This window comes from Staurois parvus, unplaced genomic scaffold (genome assembly GCF_062004578.1).
Source record: "Staurois parvus isolate SC_StPar_1 unplaced genomic scaffold, SC_StPar_1.0 ptg001805l, whole genome shotgun sequence".
NCBI lineage: Eukaryota > Metazoa > Chordata > Amphibia > Anura > Ranidae > Staurois > Staurois parvus.
Genome location: NW_028319601.1, coordinates 2106885 through 2128016, shown reverse-complemented (window position 1 = coordinate 2128016; position 21132 = coordinate 2106885). Strand labels below are relative to the sequence as shown.

The 21132-nt window shown below is 37.9% G+C and overlaps 1 protein-coding gene across 1 annotated transcript in view; it reads right to left on the bottom strand.

The window, feature by feature from the left end:
• Window positions 1-21132, bottom strand: part of LOC149434206 (uncharacterized) — a 69593-nt gene that overhangs the window by 23313 nt on the left and 25148 nt on the right. The window contains exons 12-21 of the mRNA XM_089663929.1: window positions 16361-16440; window positions 14807-14891; window positions 14052-14116; window positions 11920-11983; window positions 11713-11850; window positions 8420-8469; window positions 6427-6535; window positions 6087-6128; window positions 4497-4628; window positions 1278-1351 (exon numbers count right to left, since the gene is read on the bottom strand). Of these exons, the coding sequence (XP_089520055.1) occupies window positions 1278-1351; window positions 4497-4628; window positions 6087-6128; window positions 6427-6535; window positions 8420-8469; window positions 11713-11850; window positions 11920-11983; window positions 14052-14116; window positions 14807-14891; window positions 16361-16440 (839 nt within the window). The remainder of the gene's footprint in view (window positions 1-1277; window positions 1352-4496; window positions 4629-6086; window positions 6129-6426; window positions 6536-8419; window positions 8470-11712; window positions 11851-11919; window positions 11984-14051; window positions 14117-14806; window positions 14892-16360; window positions 16441-21132) is intronic.

Sequence of the window (21132 nt, the reverse complement as noted above, 5' to 3'; positions counted from 1 at the left end):
TATAAAGTCTCCCTAAATAAGTCTCTCTAAATTTTCAAGAACAACTAACACTACCCTATCCCTGCTGTCCAAAGGTGGCTCCATTGCTCTTCCATGCAGAATGTATAGACCCCCCCCCCCCACATGGAAGAGAAATACATTTCCAATATATTTATCCCCCACAGTTACTACCTTTTGTACCACTAGCCCCTCACTCCTAGATTGTAAGCTCGAAGGAGCAGGGCCCTCAAATCCCTCTTGTATTGAACTGTATTGTTGCTGTATTGTCTCCCGTTATATTGTAAAGCACTGAGCAAACTGTTGGCACTATATAAATCCTGTATAATAATAATATGTAGTTTTTTTTCTAAATATTAATATGTGACATATATTTACAATATAGGCCTACGCTAATATATTTTAACATGTATTCTAAAAAAAATTACATTTAAATATATTTTTTAAAGGCATATATTTAAAAACATATTTTTTTAAAATATACACTTCAGATATTTTTTAACATATAAAAAAATTATTTTAACATATATTTTTACATATATTTGTAAATGAATTCCAAAAATGTAGATTAAATTAAGGAAATAAGTATTTGATCCCCTGCTGATTTTGAATGTTTGCCCACTCACAAAGAAATGATCAGTCTAAAAATCGAATGGTAGGTATATTGTAACACTGAGACAGAATAGCAACAAAAAATTCAAAAGAAATGCATGTCTAACAAATTATGCACTGATTTGCATGTTCATGAGGGAAATAAGTATTTGATCCCCTATCATTCAGCAGGATTTCTGGCTACCAGGTGTCTTTCATATAGGTAACAAGCTGAGATTAGAAGCAGTCTCTTAAATGGAGTGCTGCTAATCTCATTTTGTTACTTGTATAAAAGACACCTGTCCACAGGAGCAATCATACATATATATATATATATATATATATATATATATATATATATATATATATATATAATTTTTTTTTATTTTTTTTTTTAAATATATTGAATACAACCAAAATTGTATTTCAAATATATGTCAATATATTTGGGAAGAATATTTTTAAAATATATTTAAAATATATTTTTCTTCCACGTGGGCATGACAGTCTGTTACTGGCCAGATCACTGGGGGAAAATAGCAAAACCCCTAAAAAAAATTATTGGTAACCTGCAATATATTCATTTTTGTTTTTGGGTTTAATACCGCTTTAAATTTGAATATTTAGAGCCTTGTATAATTCAAATTGGGACTCTTTCTCTTTAAATTACAACTTTTTCAGCAACTTACTTTTCTTCCATTTGTTTCTGAAGGGAGGTGACAAGCTGCTCCAGTCTGACCCTTTCAGTGCTGCATTCTGTGTACTACAAAGAGAAAGAGATCACCTCTCTACCCAGATACATAATCAAATGTATGTATTCACAGTTTTCACTACTTTTTACTATTAGCTATGTGAGATCCACTATTCACTTCTTACAAGAGAAGAATGAGTTAAAAAATAAACATTTATACCCAGCTAGGTGGATGCAGCATTGATCTGATGCTGCATCTGTCCCCTGCTGCCAAAACCACCACCGATCATCAACCATCGCTCAGTTTTTAGCCTTCAGTGAGCACAGAGTGCTGACAGTCACTGACGCTCTGCCCCTTCAGCGCTCAATGGAGCACCGGGCTGTGGAAGGGGAGGGAGAGGCTGGCTTATGCTTTCAGCAGCATGCTGGGTGGATCCTGACTGTAAAGTCGAGATCGATCCAGAGATTGGACCAGTTGAGTGATGTCAGTCCGCTGTCTCCGGAAAACAAATCACAGGAGTGCAGAACAAACTGCACTCCTATGATTTCCAGGAGAAGTACAGCCAAAATAACTCTGGCTATACTCTTAAGTAACAATGAGATCCAGATATCCCATTCACTTTTCATACTTTCCTAGCTTTCTATCTGTATTGCATAGTTTTTACATTTATTTAAAGTGGTAGTAAACCTAAAAAAAAAAATAAAAAATCTGAACAAATCTCCCTACAAGTTGCATCACATACAGGTGAAACTCGAAAAATTAGAATATCGTGCAAAAGTTTATTTATTTCAGTAATGCAACTTAAAAGGTGAAACTAATATATGAGATAGACTCATTACATGCAAAGCAAGATAGTTCAAGTCATGATTTGTCATAATTATGATGATTATGGCTTACAGCTCATGAAAACCCCAAATCCACAATCTCAGAAAATTAGAATATTGTGGAAAGGTGCAATATTCTAGGCTCAAAGTGTCTCACTCTAATCAGCTAATTAAGCCATAATACCTGCAAAGGGTTCCTGAGCCTTTAAATGGTCTCTCAGTCTGGTTCAGTAGGAATCACAATCATGGGAAAGACTGCTGACCTGACAGTTGTACAGAAAACCATCATTGACACCCTCCATAAGGAGGGAAAGCCTCAAAAGGTAATTGCAAAAGAAGTTGGATGTTCCCAAAGTGCTGTATCAAAGCACATTAATAGAAAGTTATGTGGAAGGGAAAAGTGTGGAAGAAAAAGGTGCACAAGCAGCAGGGATGACCACAGCCTGGAGAGGATTGTCAGGAAAAGGCCATTCAAAAGTGTTGGGGACTTTCACAAGGAGTGGACTGAGGCTGGAGTCAGTGCATCAAGAGCCACCACACACAGACGGATCCTGGCCATGGGCTTCAAATGTCGTATTCCTCTTGTCAAGCCGCTCCTGAACAACAAACAACGTCAGAAGCATCTTACCTGGGCTAAAGAAAAACAGACCTGGTCCAAAGTCCTCTTTTCTGATGAGAGCAACTTTTGCATCTCATTTGGAAACCAAGGACCCAGAGTATGGAGGAAGAATGGAGAGGCACACACTGCAAGATGCTTGAAGTCCAGTGTGAAGTTTCCACAGTCTGTGTTGATTTGGGGAGCCATGTCATCTGCTGGTGTTGGTCCACTGTGCTTCATTAAGTCCAGGGTCAACGCAGCCATCTACCAGGAGATTTTGGAGCACTTCATGCTGCCTTCCGCAGACTAGCTTCATGGGGATGCTGATTTCATTTTCCAGCTGGACTTGGCACCTGCCCACACTGCCAAAAGCACCAAACCCTGGTGCAATGACCGTGGGATTACTGTACTTGATTGGCCAGCAAACTCGCCTAACCTGAACCCCATAGAGAATTTATGGGGCATTGCCAAGAGAAAGATGAGAGACATGAGACCGAACAATGCAGAAGAGCTGAAGGCCGCTATTGAAGCATCATGGTCTTCCATAACACCTCAGCAGTGCCACAGGCTGATAGCTTCCATGCCACGCCGCATTGAGGCAGTAATTTCTGCAAAAGGGGCCCAAACCAAGTACTGAGTACATATGCATGCTTATACTTTTCAGAGGTCCAATATTGTTCTATGTACAATCCTTGTTTTATTGATTGCATGTAATATTCTAATTTTCTGAGATTGTGGATTTGGGGTTTTCATAAGCTGTAAGCCATAATCATCACAATTATGACAAATCATGGCTTGAACTATCTTGCTTTGCATGCAATGAGTCTATCTCATATATTAGTTTCACCTTTTAAGTTGCATTACTGAAATAAATGAACTTTTGCACGATATTCAAATTTTTCGAGTTTCACCTGTACTAGCACATTATGAAAGACTTATCTGAAAAGAAAGCCCACCAGGGAAGCGCAGTCACGGCTCCCCAAGGCTTCCATCTTCACCCGGTCTTTCTCCCGGGACCGCGGGCTGTGGCCGTTTGACTGGCCCAACTGCAATGATGTTACTCCCGCACAAGCGTGCGGGAGTTTGATCTGCAGCAAGGCTCTCTCAAAGGACAGATGGATGGTGAAATCACCACCGCTACAAAAGTAAATATCTCGGTGCACGTTTAGGAGATATTTACAGTACTTTTTAAAGGCTTAAAAGTAGGTAAAACATAAAAAAATAGACTTTACTTCCACTTCAAGTTTGGCTCATAACAAGCTTTTGTTTCTGGTTTGTGCCAACTGATGAGGTATGTTCTATAAAACTCAAAATACATCCATTATCAGTCAGCAGTCTTCCATACATTTTTCTGACGACTGTAAAGTCCTGTTCACACTGTCACATCGCATCTGTTTTGTACAGGATTTCCATTGCTTTCCTGTGCACATCACATGCAATTTTGTGAGGCGCAAATTGAGTCTATCATTTTGTATGGCTCAAATCACACTGTATCTACACGATAAAGGTGCAGGCTCTTTTTTTGCATTTGTCTTCATACCCATGTGATCTGATTCATGCAAATGCATGGCATTCTGTGACCTGCTTTTGGGGTGTTTGGCATCTTTAAATTGGCACCTGCAACAGATGGCATGAACACAGTGCGATTACTATGCAGTGTGGGAAACGTGGGCGTTTCATGCATCGCATCAGTGTGAACCAGGCCTAAATTGATCAAATGTAAAACCCAATGGTTCATTCAAAATCACTTATCAGCTTAATCAACAGTGTGTATTTTTTCCTTTTGCTTCATACCTGGTCCCGAGCAGACTCCAGTTCTTGATACTGCTCTTCCAGTTCTGTGTCCTTTGACTTTAACATATCCCACACCTTCTGTAGTTCTTCTCTAACCAGAACTAATTCAGAGTCCACTTCCTCCAAAGATGTCTAAACAGAATACAGTCAAACGTCACTGACATTGCCTAGATAACAACTCCATTGCTTAAACCAAAAGAAGTAAAGCTGGAATATGCAGAAGACAGCAAAACAGAACATTAAACATAAGGTTCTGTAGATAAAGTTCTAAATGCTGAAATATATTTTGTTCTAATAACTTACATATTTGTATCTTATGACCAAACATTTATTGTGAATCATAGAAGTACACTTATTTCTGAAAGGACCGTTGACTACAGGAGGTGTAGAAAATGGCCAACCCAGTAGGTTCAGCTTCTGTCCAATGCCGAAGTCTAAGAGTCACATTATTCCCTTTTCTGATTAACAATCAACCTTGGCAAAGAGCCATATATTGTAGGAAAATGTTTTATGTATACTGGAGATTCTGGTAGATCACAAGCTTAATAATGGCATGCAATGTCAAGTTGTGGTTTCTAAAGCGAGCAAAATCCTCTCTTGTATTAAAAGAGGTATAGACTCCAGAGAGAGAGATATCTTATTACCCCGGTACAAATCATTAGTAACACCTCATCTGGAATATGCAGTTCAGTTTTGGGCACCAATTCACAAAAAGAACATTGGGGAACTGGAGAAAATACAGAGAAGGGCAACCAAACTGATAAGAGGCATGGAGGAGCTCAGCTATGAGGAAAGATTAGAGGAATTGAATTTATTATGTTTTGAGAAGAGGAGATAAGGGGGGATATGATCAACATGTATAAATACATCAGTGGTTCATATAGTGAACTTGGTGTAAAGTTATTCACCCTGAGGTCATCACAGAGGTCAAGGGGACACTCTTTACAGCTGGAGGAAAAGAGATTTAATCTCCAAACATGGAAAGGTTTCTTCACAGTGAGAGCTGTGAAAATGTGGAATAGACTCCCTCAAGAGTCGGTTCTGGCCAGCTCAGTGGATTGCTTTAAAAAAGGCCTGGATTCTTTCCTAGATACACAGAATATAACTGGATACTAACATTTATAGGTAAAGTTGATCCAAGTAATATCCGATTGCCTCTCGGGGAATCAGGAAGGAATTTTTTTCCCTGCAGGAGCAAATTGGATCATGCTTTGCTGGGTTTTTTTTTGCCTTCCTTTGGATCATTTGTGGGTGTAGGATTATAACTTTTTGGTTAAACTGGATGGACTTTTGTCTTTTTTCAGCCAGACTAACTATGTAACTATGTATACAGAGCGCTATATACAATATACAGTAATCCTGTACATTACAATGACAATGTTTCAATGTAAAAAAGCTTCAATGTGGAATATGTACAACATTCCCCCTATAGCTGACATGCATGTAGGATGAAAAGAACAAAAATTTCAGGCTTGGATTATTTTTGAGGGAAAAGCCACAAACCCATTTGTATGATTAAATGTATATTTTATATCTGATACATTTCTTAAGGCAGACCGATTTGCATAATTGTTTTTGCTACACACTCACCTTGATGTCTCCAGGCTTCTTACGTTTCAGATCTTCCAACTCCTGAATGTAGGTAGAGATCATATATTTAGTAATAATTGTAGCACGAGTAGACAATGTCAGAAAAGGAATAATAAAAACCAAGTACAAGTAGCAATTACAAAAGAAAGATTTAAAAATGATAATTACACTAGCATTGTAAATGTTGTAAAGTATAATATCATTCTGAATAACAAAAAAAAACTAAATCCAAACCCCAAAGGCATAGAGCATGCCTAGAAGAGCTGCATTTAGATTCCCCATATGGGCTACCTTACAGTTACTCATTTTCAAAGCAAAATAGAAATGGCGAGTTTCTCACCTCTTTCAGGGTAAATATCAATTCATCTTTTTGCGTCTTTGTTTCTTTTTCCTTTTCCAATTGCTGCTCTAGGTTCTGTATTGCTGCCCTGACATCACCCACGTTCGACCTAAGAGATAGGACATCCTTTTTACCATAAGGTATATCTTCTCCAGATCCATTGAATTACATTTTCAGTGTCGTTAGTGTAAATGGTTGCGTAAGTATAACTTACAATATATCATTATACTCTATCACTATATAATCCTAAAAAAGAGGAGCCATTAAGTAATAGTTAGAACATTCAATGATTAACTCAGGAATTACGACTCATTTGAGCTTTGGTGCTGGAGAAGGATTTCATGTGTGCTGTGGACAGCCCATAGAACTAATAGATCGATTTTTGAAGAGACCAAACTGGCTATGTCACTAGAAGCCCAAATGATGAAATGGTGACTGTCATATTTTGGTCACACTGTTAGAAGACAGAGATCACTGTAGAAGGACATAATGTTTGGGACGATCGAAGGAACCAGGTGAAGAGGGAGACCAACTACTAGGTGGTTGGACACATTGATTACAGCTGTGGGGGTGATGCTGGAGAATCTCACCAGACTAGCACAAATCTGACTTCTTTTTAGAGCTCTTATGCATCAAGTTGCTAGGACTTGAGTTGATGGTACTTAACCAATTCAATACCGGGCAATTTTACACCTTCCTGCCCAGGCCATTTTTCAGGTTTCAGCGCTTTCACACTTTGAATGACAATTGCGCAGTCATACAACATTGTACCCAAACTAAACTTTTATCATTTTCTTCACACAACTAGAGCTTTCTTTTGGTGGTATTTAATCATTGCTGGGGTTTTTATTTTTTGCTAAATTAACAAAAAAAGACCAAAAATTTTGAAAAAAAACACGTTTTTCTTTGTTTCTGTTATAAAAGTTTGCAAATAAATAATTGTTCTTCAGAAATGTAGGCCGAGATGTATTCTACTACATGTCTTTGGTGAAAATAACCCAAATTAGGATGTATTTTTTAGTTTGTAGGAAAGTTATAGAGTTCACAAACTATGGTATAGATCTGAATATTGATCAATCCTGAAGTACTGACAGTCAATCTAATTTCTTGAGGTCCAAGAATGTCAGAACAGTACAGATATCCCCCAAATCACCCCTTTTTGCAAAGTAGACAGTCTGACGTACTTCATAAGAGGCATGGCGAGTTTTTTAAAGTTGTATTTTTTTTGTCATAATTTTTCGGAAAATGAAAAAATAAAAAAAATTATTTTCACTATTTTTTTTTTTACATACTGTCACCAGTGCAGTACAGCGTCATCCTATAACTGGCATGGTGGTGATCAGGGACACTGACTGGTGACAGTGTGAAAAAAAAAATATTTTTTTTTTTAAAAAATTTTTATTTTTTTATTATTTTACATTTTTTATTACATTTTTTTTCTTTCTTAAAATTTTTTTTTTCATATTTCACTATGTCCAAAGTAGTACAATGTTACCATAGTAACATTGTACTACTTTGGGGAAGTGATCAGTTTGTTTTTTTTTTTGTTTTTTTTTACACAATTTGCTTATAGCAAAGAATTACTTTGCTATAAGCAAGCATTTACCTGAATGACATCAATTCATTCAGGGTTTTTTTTTTTTTGTGCTTAGCTGTGACCATTCACAGCTAGACACTAGTATACAATGGATGGCATGAATGAAGCCATCCATTGTATACAACTGTCATGTGACCTGCTGTGATTGGTCACATCAGGTCACCTGGTACCAGCAACGGGGGTCGGTACTCAGATCTGTCATCTGCCGTGTCCAAGGTACGCGGCTGGTGACAGATAACGCCGCCACGTGGCTCTGCATGCGCACGAACTGCGCATGTGCGGGAGGACGCCATATGGCGGCCTCCTGGAAAGCTAGTACATTTTTCCAGATGCCATACAGTTATTGGCCGGGCGTCAAATGGTTAATAATAATAATACAGCTACTAACTTACATACCTCTTTGAAAGATCTACCGAATTTTGGATTCCTACACCATTAAGCCAATCCTAAGAAACATATACATATTATATACATACAATATACAGATCAGTATACATTACATAACATATTATGTAAAAAATTAACAACAGGCTATAAGGCTCCATGCACACTGGGCATTTTATTAATGCTGGTAGCGTTAGCTGTTAAAGTCACATAAAAACGCACAAATTTCAGCGGTTTTTAGCATGTTAGTGTTAGTATTAGTGTTTAGCATTAGTGTTTAGCCGCGTTTTGCTGTGTTTTTCCACGTTTGCCTTTTTATTACCAAAAAAAGATATTTTTGCTCAAAAGTCCAAAAACGCTGGTTTGCCGCGTTTTACCACGTTTTTCAGCATTAGAGTGTTTTTACAACTAAAAACCTCCTCTAGAAACAAACTAGTTCTGGGTATTTTCCAGCCAAAAAACGGCCCTGCCAAAAAATGCTGATTACAGCCTATGTGTGCATGGACATAACATGCAGGGGAGTTTACTGACTGTAGAATAAAATGCCAAAAGCCAAAAACAGCAGCTGTAAAAACGTCCAATGTGCATGAGGACTGAAAGCTTCTGCATTTCTAAAATATTTATTAAAGGATTTCTTTTTAATCCAAAAAAGTGGCCGAAACAGTAGCTTTGTGATGAGTGGAGGATCCATACCTCCACTAGGTAATACACATTTTATTCTCACACACATAATGTGTATATGGGTATGAAACACAGGAACTTGTCCCTCTTCCCTGATTCATCCAGCAATAATATCCCAATCTCTGATCGCACCCCTGTTTTCTTGGGACTCGAGCGCCTTTCGTCCCAATCTACAGAGGCAGTGGTGTCTCACTGAAACTCTTTTTCTTTCAGCATACTTTGACATAAACTGGACACCAGATACCAACCCACTGATCACCTGCACAACCCACAAACCTTTTATTAGAGGTATAATGATAAATTATAGTTCTAAACTTAAAGGGTAACTCCACTTTTGTGGGGGAAAAAAAAGCAAATACAAAAAAATGTATAGCATATACAGTTGTGACACAAATCATATTGTAATTGAATGTTATTAAAATTAGCTTTCCTTTTCAATTTGCAGCACTTTAATTTTCTGCAATGCAAAAATGCAATGCAATATGGCAGCCTGGGGGCATTCTGTACTCAGATTTTTTGCTTATGTCATTGGCTTACTGATTTTCCCAGAGGTCTTCACTAAGATATGTCATATTTTTGGCACCTCCTGCAACAAAAATATTTTTGGTGGGATAACTTCCAAAGGGAAATCACGTCTAAAGGGTTGCAGACCCTGCCACTTTCCTCATTAGGACCCTGCATATGCAGCAGCTGAGTGATAATTATGAAATCACTCCCATACAGATTCACTCTTCACATGGACACAGACAAACAAACAGCTTTTTCCTCAGAATAACAAAAGGTAGGAATCTGCAACAAAGTTTGTTAAAATCCTTCCACTGCACATAGATCACGCAGAGGGGAAGGTTCTTTTCTCAGCAAAAGTGGAGTTACTCTTTAAGAAAGCTCACACATTTCAGGTACATAAGCTTTTGACCGAGATTCAAACACACAAACTCCCCTACAAGTATATGGGTTCAGAAAAGATAGAAGCTAGATTGCTGCACCCCAGAGATTCCCTCAGAACTTTGTGTCTGGGAAAAGTAAAAGCCACTTAGACACAATAGTATTGCACTATGTCCACCGCGCTTATACTTATCAGACGATGTTTACCTGGAAACTGTATATGCCGTCATAACCGTTCATACTGGACCTCGCCACGCAGCAAATAAATTGGCAACTTCAGTCACAGAGGTACCAGCTAAGCGGCACCAACAATTTGCCTTCTTTGAAGCTCAGTAAGCTTTGACATGACTCCGTAGTACTAGCAGCGCACTCAGTGAAGACTTTTCACCTGTTAGCAAGGTGTCTCATCACACAGTGGAAAGGAAAAGAATGTTACATCGCTTCGGCCTTCAAGGAGCAACATGTTGTCACTTTCACACCTGCAAATCATGTAGGTGTGTCCATATTTTTGTCCAACCACTGTACATTTCACTGTACCCATCCAGTGTGCATTGTGCATCACACTACATCCATCCATCCAGTGTGCACTGCACTGATTGAGTGTGCATTGAATGTTGCACTGCACCACTGCAATTGTTCAGTACACTGTGCTGGTCATGCTGCACCCATCTAATGTGCACTGTACCTCACACTACACCCATCCAGTGCGCATCGCACATCACACCGCACTTATCCAGTGCACATTGAAATGTACCCAGCCTGTGTGCACTGCACATAACACTGCACCCTTTCATTGCACATTGAACATCGCACTTCACCACTCTAGTGCACACTGCACATCACACAGCACCCATTTAGTGCGCTGTGCTTGACACACTACACCCATCCAGTGTGAACTGCATGTCACACTGCACCCATCCCACACACTGCATGTCACACTGCACCTATCCAGTATGCACTGCACTCATCCATTACACACTGCACATCACACTGTAATCATCCAGTGTACACTTCACATCACACTGCACTCACCCAGAGCGCACTGCATATTACACTGCACCCATCCAGAGCGCACTGCATGTCACACTACACCCATCTCAGATGGATGTGACAAATGTACATCACACTGCACCCAATCAGTATGCCCTGTACGTCACACTGCACACTGTACATCGCAGTGCACACTACATGTCACACTGCACCCATCCAGTATGCACTGCACCCATCCAGTATATACTGCACATTGCACAGCACCCATCTAGTGCACACTACATGTCACACTGCACATCCACTGTGCACTGTACATTGTACTGCACCCATCCAGTGTGCACTGCATGTCATACTGTAACCGTACAGTGCACACTGCATGTCAAACTGCACCACTCCAGTGTGCAATGCATATCAAACTGCACTGCACATTGTACTGCCCAAATCATGCGCGGAGTGCACGCCATACTGCAGAAATCCTGACAATACTTGTAACATGTCTGCAGTTTCTGTTCACTTCTTCTAGTATGTGTACAAACGTATAAACAAAATTACTGGCATTTTTTTCCTTGCATGTAATTGGGTATCTTTTGTAAAGTTCACTAAGCTAAGATGCATTTTCTTGCAAACTGAGAAAGTCCCTTGAAAACTGAACAGCCTATTTACCTTTATTCAATTCTCAGCATAGTGCACCATTCCATGCTTCACTCTAAACATTTTGTTAATGTTGAATAAAGCTTTTGGATGTGTACCTGGCTTTTCCTTTCTTCGGACAGCTTGGACTCCAGTTCTCCTACTCTACTTTGTAGCACCTCCCGACGGCTTCTCTCCAGTTCCAGCTGCTGCTTACAGGCATCTAGCTCAATTCGAAGAACTGATCCATTGTCAGTCTGCATAAGAAATATATAGAGTATAAAATGTAAAGTCTAAAGCCATGAAGTATACAACTTAGAGCTTACCTTTAGTTTTCTCATCTCTAATTCTTTATCTGACTTTTCTCTCTCCAGGTCTTTTATCTTTTCACTGTAGAGATAGTGTGATATAATAATTCTATCACTTATTCATCTATAAACAAGCTCTACATTCCAAGACACAAGCAATGAATAAACATTCCAGGAGGGCAGACCTGGGTGTGCCAAGTACAATACAGTGAGACTGGGCACTATTCACTGCCATGTCAACATAATCTGCAATACTTTACTAAAGTTATATATTGGTGTCAATAATGTACTATAAATGTAACATAATACCATTTGTAGAAAAAACAGCAGGATATGAGGGTGACAGCAGATATAAATATATTAATATATACTTGGATAAAACCTACTTCATTTGAAGTGTTAGGCAGTTGACTCTGTACCATTCAAAGCAATTCCTGCCCCAATGGGACTTACTCTATCATAAAAGTCCATTTCATTTTTTGATATTTTAGGTAGAATCCAACTAAAAATTTTTGGGCTGTGGTAAGAAATCATAAAGTTTATGGAGGAGGACATTTCCACTTACATCTCATAATGTCCTTTTAGCATCACACTTGGAATGCCAGTGCACTTAGGCAGTATTATGCACTATTACAGTGTGCTTGGGCTTACATTTTGTAAGGTTCTTTGAAAACATTTTGAATGTCCTCCTAACATCATTCAGCATAAATACACAAAGCATTGCATAAACTCCCAAGAAAAACTTTTACAATGCACCACATTAAAAGCCTTTGGAATCATAAGAAAAAAAGACTATATATATATATATATATATATATATATATATATATATATATATTATCCACAATTTATTCTTAACTGTCCTGCTTCAAAATATTCAGTTTATCATTTATCACAAAGATGGAGGTTTGCTTTAAAGTGGGAGTAATCTCCCTTGTTTGATTTTTACCTATAGGTAGACCTATAATAATGCTTACCTATAGGTACAGTAAATAACAGTGCACGTTTAGGAGGTATTTACTGTAGAAGCAGCCAGTGACGTCAGCGGTGCATGCACTCTGAAGAAACAGTGACTCCTGTGTGCATGTGCGGGAGCTTCAGTGCGCTGAAGCTCATGAACCCAGAAGGAAGACTGGGTGAAGGTGGAAGCACCTACAGCAGTGATAACGTGCCCATATTTTTTTTTGTTGCTGTGTTTTTTTGCCGCTTTTACTGTAAAGTATGAATTTATGTCAGGAGTGTCCAACCTGCAGCCCGTGACGGCTATGAATGTGGCTCAACGCAAAATCGTAAACCTACTTTAAAAATGTTGATTTAAAAAAGTTTACGCTTAGTGAACACATGCAGCCGAAGAAAAATTTGACAATGTATCTTTACTAGACTTTTATAACATTTATCTTCCCAAAGAAAACTATTCCACTTTTTACAATCACACCTTATTCATGTCAACAGTTTTTGGCAGCACCTATATTTGTGAGCAACTATTTTCCAGGGCGAAGCACATGAAGGGCAAAATTAGAACCAAAATATCTGATGAGCACCTTTGAATTCTTTTGAGAATTGCTACTACATCTATTGAACCAGATATTGATACATTAGTTTATCAAAAACTGTGTCAAATATCTCACTAGTTTTATGTTTCCCTCTATTACTTTTATAATAAAAATATACCAAAAACGTTGTATTACCCAGATAGGTAAATTATCTATATCAGTGATTGTTAACTTGTAATCTTTTTCTGCTCATCAGCTATGCTTATTGTTAGTGTATTTTATGTGTGGCCAAAGACAATTCCTTTTCTTCCAGTGTAGCTCATGAAAGTCAAAAGGCTGGACACTAGACATGTGCAAATAGTTTTGTTCCAAATCAATATTCAGACACATTTTTCATTATTTGGAAATTTGGATGCATCCGAATTCGGTCTTATTGCATTAAATTCGGAAAATCCAAAGCGAATTTGAAAACGAATAAACGAAACGAAACCAAACAAATTTAACTAATTTAAGTAAACAAAATTAGTTAATTAACGAATCGAAACTAAATGAAATACGTTTTTGGTTCTGCACATGTCTGCTTGACACCCCTGATTTATGTAATTGGCAGATGCTGAGGATTACTGTGAACCAAAATGGTTCTATGTCGTCACTCACTGAGCTTGCTGGAGCTCTTCAAACAAGTCTTTTAGTCGAGTTGTCATTCCTTCATTATTTTCTTGCTGCAGAGATAAATGTATAATTTGATCAGTAGAAGTACTAATGACAAAAAAATAAAAGGGTAACACAACTGTATGCATACATTCATAGGTGGCACAAAATACATAACTTTGTAAAACAAAACTCAGTATTGTAATAATACAACAGTTTCAATTTTAAAGTAAATGGGGTTCTAAGAAAAGATTCTGGTTTTCCAGCTGCTCTCTTACAACTCACCATGGGTGCTTTTTCTCATTTAAATATATTTTATTGAGAATATACATACACAATGGGGGAGATTTACTAAAACTGGAAATCTCAGAATCTGGTGCAGTTGCGCACGTTAGCCAAACAGCTTCTAACTTCAGCTTCTTCAATTAGGCATTGACAATAAAACCTGGAAGCTGATTTTTTATGCAGAGCTGTGCTAGATTTTGCACCATGCAGTTTTAGTAAATAACCCCCATTGTGTTATTTACTTTTTGAGATCTTCAAGGAACCATAAGGATTAGCATGCCATGTACAAAAATATAAATTTGAGCATGGGTACGAGTCCAATTACAAGCAAAAAGCAGCTTCTGTAATCATGTAGGTTGTAGAATAGGTAAATAGGTCTTGGTTCAAGACTTCCTTCATTCTCCACAAATACAAAGCATAGAATATTGTTTCAAGGGGACAAAAGGGTCAGAAATGAAAACTTGTTTTGCTCTTACTATTGAGTTTTGAAGGTGTTGTAGGTGATGACTTTTTTGTACCTCTGTCATATGCTGGGACAGCCTGTTGTTCTCCTCTTTTAATCTGAGCAAAAGGGAAAAATTTACAGTGCATTGTATATAACATTCAGATAAAAAAAGCACATGGTTCTGAACAGAAATAAAGTATTTCTCTTATATTTTGTATATGTTTATGTTAAAGCAGCATATGATCCCTATAAACAATTGCTCAGTTTTAGGAGCTTATGAAAGTAAAACTGGGCATACACAGCTAAATATATCTCTCATTCATCCCTTGCATAGTATAAATTCACTTTGCAAAGTGAACATACTCTACCCCTCTTATAAATGAACCACAATGTTTACATATAAAAATTCAGGTAGAGAGAACCATTCCTAAATAGATGACAACTGATGATTGGTAGCACTTTATAACATTTATGTTTATGAGTCTGCTATAGGAAAAATACTATAGAAGAGTTCATGGTAGGTTACCACAAAGGCGAGGCCCACTAAAAAATCATTGCTGTCCATTTAAAGACTACCAAGATGTTCTGCAGCACTGGTCAATTACCTTTTGGTAAATGTATACAGGCTTGTGTTTGAAGAACACAAAACACTTTATACCAGCCTTTCTTAACCTTTTCAACACAGGGGAGCCCTTGCAATAACTCTCCGGTCTCAGCGAACCCCTGCTAAAAATTATTTTATCTACATCTCATGATATATTAGTATGATGGTCAGTGGGAAGAATGCTCCTTTCACTTGTGGACACTGGAAAAAATTACCGAATTATAGATAGCTAAAAAGATCAATCGTGTCAATAGGAACTTTTCTGAGAGACAGAAATTGCTCCTTGTGCAAGAAACCCCTGGTAAACCCAGGAGGAACCCTAAGGTTCCATAGATGCCTGGTTGAGAAACCCTGCTTTACCACAACAACAAAACATCATTTTACGAAATATTACAGAAGGAGTGGTAGAGCCGCTTTGCTGGCTCATGACCTGGACATCTTGCAATCTTTAAGGGATCAATTATTTTCATTTTGTGCCAGGAAATAGTAGAAAAGAATATCAAGGCATCTCATTATGATCTAATACTCAAGGATTTCTCAGCATTTATTTTAAATGTATGCATGAACTAAAGTAAATATGTATTTTAGGGATTGGCCATACTATCTCCTAACACATGCACAAATCTGCCAAGCAGCTCTTAAAAATATCAAGAAAAGAAGTTCAACTAGTTACATAATATAATGATTGACAAAGTGTATCTATCAATTTTCTTTACTGTATTCAAATGACAGTGTAAAACATGAGTATTCTTTGTGAAATAATACTGCATTTGTTACTATGATCAGATCACAATTTAAAATGCATTCATTGAAAATCAGGAGAATTCACTTCTTTCATGACTGTTTTATACTCTTCAAGGCAGAATATAAAATGCAGAAAAAAATAGCCCACATGTAGAACAATGGAGCACTGTAGATTTGTGTTTAATATTCATTCACTAATAAAACCCAAATGCTTGTTTATAGTTTTCTCCAACCAACCTGTTCACTTCTGTTTTAAGCTCTGACAACTCCTCTGTGTCAACCTGAAACATTTCACAATCCTGCAGTAGCTCTGTGTTCTAGGCAGAGAACAGAATGAGAAATAAGATACAAGTCACCATACTGATTCAAACTAGTAGTAGTTTTCAACTCTAATGTGTTTTAGGCATTACTTTCAAATGTGACATCCACAGAGCAACATAATACTGTATAATCAGATGTTCATTCAGTACAGTTTAGTAAATGACTTTATTGGTAAATGTATGCAAAACAATGGAATGACCACTATATTTGGACATATATATCTGTATTATAGGTAGGTAATAGTGTAGTGGTTACTCAAATAAATATATATCTACACAGACTGTTAAATCTCCACACATGTGCGAATCCACACAAAATAAATAGGTAAAATTTACGTGACAAAGTCACGTGAGTTGTGACACAACACGTGGGAAAAAGCCACGCAACGTCACGTCACGTTGAAACCGGAAGTATCAATGAAAAACTGTCCTAACAGTTTTTACTGCACCTATATGTCTATGCTAGCTAGTGTTTATTTATATTATGTGAGTACATGACTTACTTTTAATAAGTACGTTATTAGCACTACTACACTAGGGGGGCTTTTATTTTTCATTTTTATGAACATAATTGCAAGTCATAAGAGAGATGGGAGACATTGAAGGAGCATTAAAGCCAAGAGCACTGGATGTAGAAACCCAGTTGGGAGAGAAGCCCATAAGTGATTGGTGACCTGTATGAGAATATAGGTCATCAAACAAGGTGAGCATTCATTTTGCGGTGAGCACATGAGGAATCACATCGGATGTTTGAATATCACTTAGTTTAAGAGAAGTTTAACACTGGAGTGGACTTTTATATTATTTCAGATGGTGAACATTTGCAGTATTATTATTGCACATTTAGATCATTTTTGAGTGGGAAAGGTGAACACTGGAGGGGGATTAATTCAAAAGCGGGTTGTAGTGAGCGCTCTTATATACATACAGCGGCTAGAACACCTAAGGCAACCACATTGCCTTTAAATGCAAAATATAAACGTAAGTAGTATGGTGCAGCGCTTAGAACATAATAAAACCAAGTAATATAATATAGTAAAAAACAGCAAGGTGGCAGCAAATAAAAGTCAATAATAATCCGTAATGCTCTCTAAAGCGATGAAAATATCCAGAGCTTGTCTGCCTCAAATGATAGAAGTGCGCACTCACCAGAAACGCATGGGTTATGCGCATTTAGGAATAATCATCCTAGATGTTAGATCCAAGACCAGGTGGTAGGCATCCTTCTCATAGTGGGTCATCCAGAGCTCCAATCCAGGTCCAGAGATCCCCTTAAGGTCGGCCAGGTAGTCCTCTATGATGGTAATGATCCCTCCTCTGGATGGTAAAGGCACCTCCTCTGTGGAGGTAATAGCTCCACACAGGAGCCCCAAAAAAGGTGCCAAAGATAGTGTAGTATGTTCCCAAAAAGTATTTATTGATAGAATAAAACAGGGTAGTATGCATATCACAGAAAACTGAGTAGCAGTGAGAATAGCAATACTGACCCTAACAAAGATGGCCGCCGGGCCTCCTCGTGGCTCCGGCGGTGAGATGACGTCACGCTCTGCACAGCTCCTCCTTAGGCCTTTCGTGCTATAGGCACATCATCAGAGGGGAGGCTACACAGAGGCGTGACCGACGTCAAAGGTTTATATAGGGGAAGACGGCGCGTGCGCAGTTAGCCGCGGCCATCTTCCCGAAGTTTCAGACAGTGCGCATGCGCGTTAATGACGGCGCCATTTTGCCGTGGATCCGCGATACTACAAGCAGAATAGAAAGGACCGGGAGATTATTCCCATTAACCATTCAGGGCTAGCTGAAAGTTAGCCAGCCACAGACCCCAGGGAACTAATGTGTGGATAATATACACACATCCTCCATATATCCAAAAAGTAAAGTGACGGTGCTCGAGTAATCCTAAAGTGTAACAGTGGTATCAATGGCCTTAAAGTGGCCCCACAGTGACTGGCAAATAGCTATACTGGCGGACCACGGCAAGGTGGATGCACTGAATATACATTTATGGCAAATAAAACAATAAACTTAACAGAATATGATAAAATCCAGAACGCAGTATGCTTAATAGTATAAAAATTAAATATAAAATATTAAAAATTGCCACAATTGGTTATATCAATATTAGTGCCTCACTCATTCCATTCGGATTGTACAAAATGAATAAAATGAAAATGTTAATTAAACATAAAGAATGATGTAGCACTCTATATTGCAAATTACCAATAAAATCATATATGCTGTATAAAAATAAATGCAATATAAAATATGATATAAAATTGGGCGCAGAATAAAAGAAAATATAAGAAGATATGGTTTTTCAATCAGCTATTGGCAATGAAGCAGTTGACATCTACTTCTATATTATGGCCTGAGGGATGTAATGTATTAAGCTCAAACACCCACTTCGTTTCTGCTTGGGAGACCGCTCGTGTTTTATTAATACCCCTCCAATGATGGCCAATCACATCAATGCCAACAAACTTCAAAGATGACGGGTCATTATTATGATGAATCCGATAATGGTTGGATAATGAATGTTCTCTAAAACCCTTTTTTATATTTGATACATGTTCACGCAAGCGGTCACGTAAACGCCTTGTGGTCCTGCCCACATATTGTTTCTGGCAAGGACACTGTAGCAAGTATACAACAAACTTACTGTAACAGGATATAAATTGTTTTATATTGTACGTTCTGCCAGTGACAGATGATTCGAATGTATCAGCTCTGCGTTTTCTGATGTTGTTACATTTGCAGATGACACATCTGTTACAGGGATGGAAACCCTTTAGTTCATTGAATAGAGAAATATTTTTAGGGGGATCAACCACATTAGGTGCAATCATATGTCTAACAGCATTTGCTTTTCGATAAATGATTTCTGGTTTTTCAGGCAGAATCTTTGATAATACCGGGTCCATTTTCAAAATGCCCCAATTTTTATTGATAATTTTATTAATTAGTTTGTACTGGTTTGAGAAAGCAGTAATGAAGGGGCATATTTTTGTTGTGTTGTTCCCTTTTGGTTTATTCAATAACATAGAATTTCTATCCATCTGTGCCACAGTTTGAATAGTATAATCCAAAGCCGCTTCATTATACCCTTTTTCCAAGAATCTATTTTTTAGGATATTTGCTTGAACCTGAAAAGTATCTATATTGGTGCAGTTACGTCTAATTCTCATCAATTGGCCCTTCGGAATGTTTGTTAGCCATTTAGGATGATGGCAACTACCAAGAGGGATGTAACTGTTGCGGTCTGTGGATTTAAAAAATGATTTTGTGATAATTCTTCCATTAAAATTAACAAGAGTAAGATCTAAAAAGTTAATCTCCTGCCGACTGTATGTATAGGAGAGTTTAATATTTATATCGTTATTATTAAGAGAGGTAAAAAAGTTAATAAGAGACTCCTCCTCCCCATTCCATAAAAGCAAGATATCATCAATGTATCTTTTATAGAACATCAATTCAGGCCAGTCCCTAGCAAAAATAAGGTCCTCCTCCCAACGAGACATAAATAAATTTGCCAGGCTGGGGGCAAATTTAGCCCCCATCGCCACGCCCTTAGTTTGCAAGTAATATGTTTTATTAAACCAGAAATAATTTCTGTACATGGCAAACTCTAATAGATCCAGGATAAAATTCTTTTGGGTGGCAGGTAAAGTGCTATAGTGTTTGAGGTAAAAATCAGTTGCTTCCATGCCATCTTTATGATTAATGTTAGTATATAAAGAGGCGACATCTGCCGTCACCAAAAATGTATCAGGGGATGTGACTAAAGTGCTTGTTTCATTGAGGACCTGCTTAGTGTCCCGTAAGTAGGATGGCGTTTGTAAGACCAGTGGTTGGAGGAAGAAATCGACATATTCTCCAATCTTAGAGCATAAAGACCCGATGCCACTCACTATTGGTCTGCCAGGTGGTTTAATGGGGTCTTTATGAACTTTCGGCAGTATGTATAGGACTGGCAACCTTGGGGTTATTGGGCATAAAAATGCTTTTTCTTTTTTGTTTAAAATTCCCTCTTCATAACCTCTATTAATATTTTTCAGAGACCGTTTGTATTCCACCATAGGGTCTTTAGGTAGAGGGGTATAGGTGGTCTTATCACTCAAGATGTTATTCACCTCCTTTATATAGTCATCCTTATTTAGAACCACAACGCCACCTCCCTTGTCAGCTGGTCTGAATACCAAATCCTTCCTTTCAAGTAACTGCTTAATAGCCTTCTGATCTCCTGTTTTATCAAAAGATTTTTTAAACGGTATGTCCTTTAATTCCTTTAGGACTTTATCCCTGAATAGATTTACATAGGAGTGGGCCTGAGGAGGGGGGTTGTAAGTGGATGCGTTATGCAATTTAGAATGGGTGAACTTGTCAGTGGTCATGTTTTTAATGATAGGGTTAGTTGCAAAATATCTCTTAAGTGATAGTTGTCGTGTAAATTTGTGTATGTCTATATGTATCAAATTTACTCAAACTTCTGGAAGGGGCATATTTCAATCCCTTGTCCAATAGTTGTAACTCATTATCTGTTAACTTTGTTCCACTAAGGTTAAAGATCCCTTGTCCTTTTATAACTTTCTTTTCTTGGGGGTATCTATTCGTTCTCTTTCCTCCTCTCTTTCCCCTCCGGTGTCCCTTCTTTTCCGCGTTGTGCCTTCCCCTAAAAAAGGCTGCTTTGGA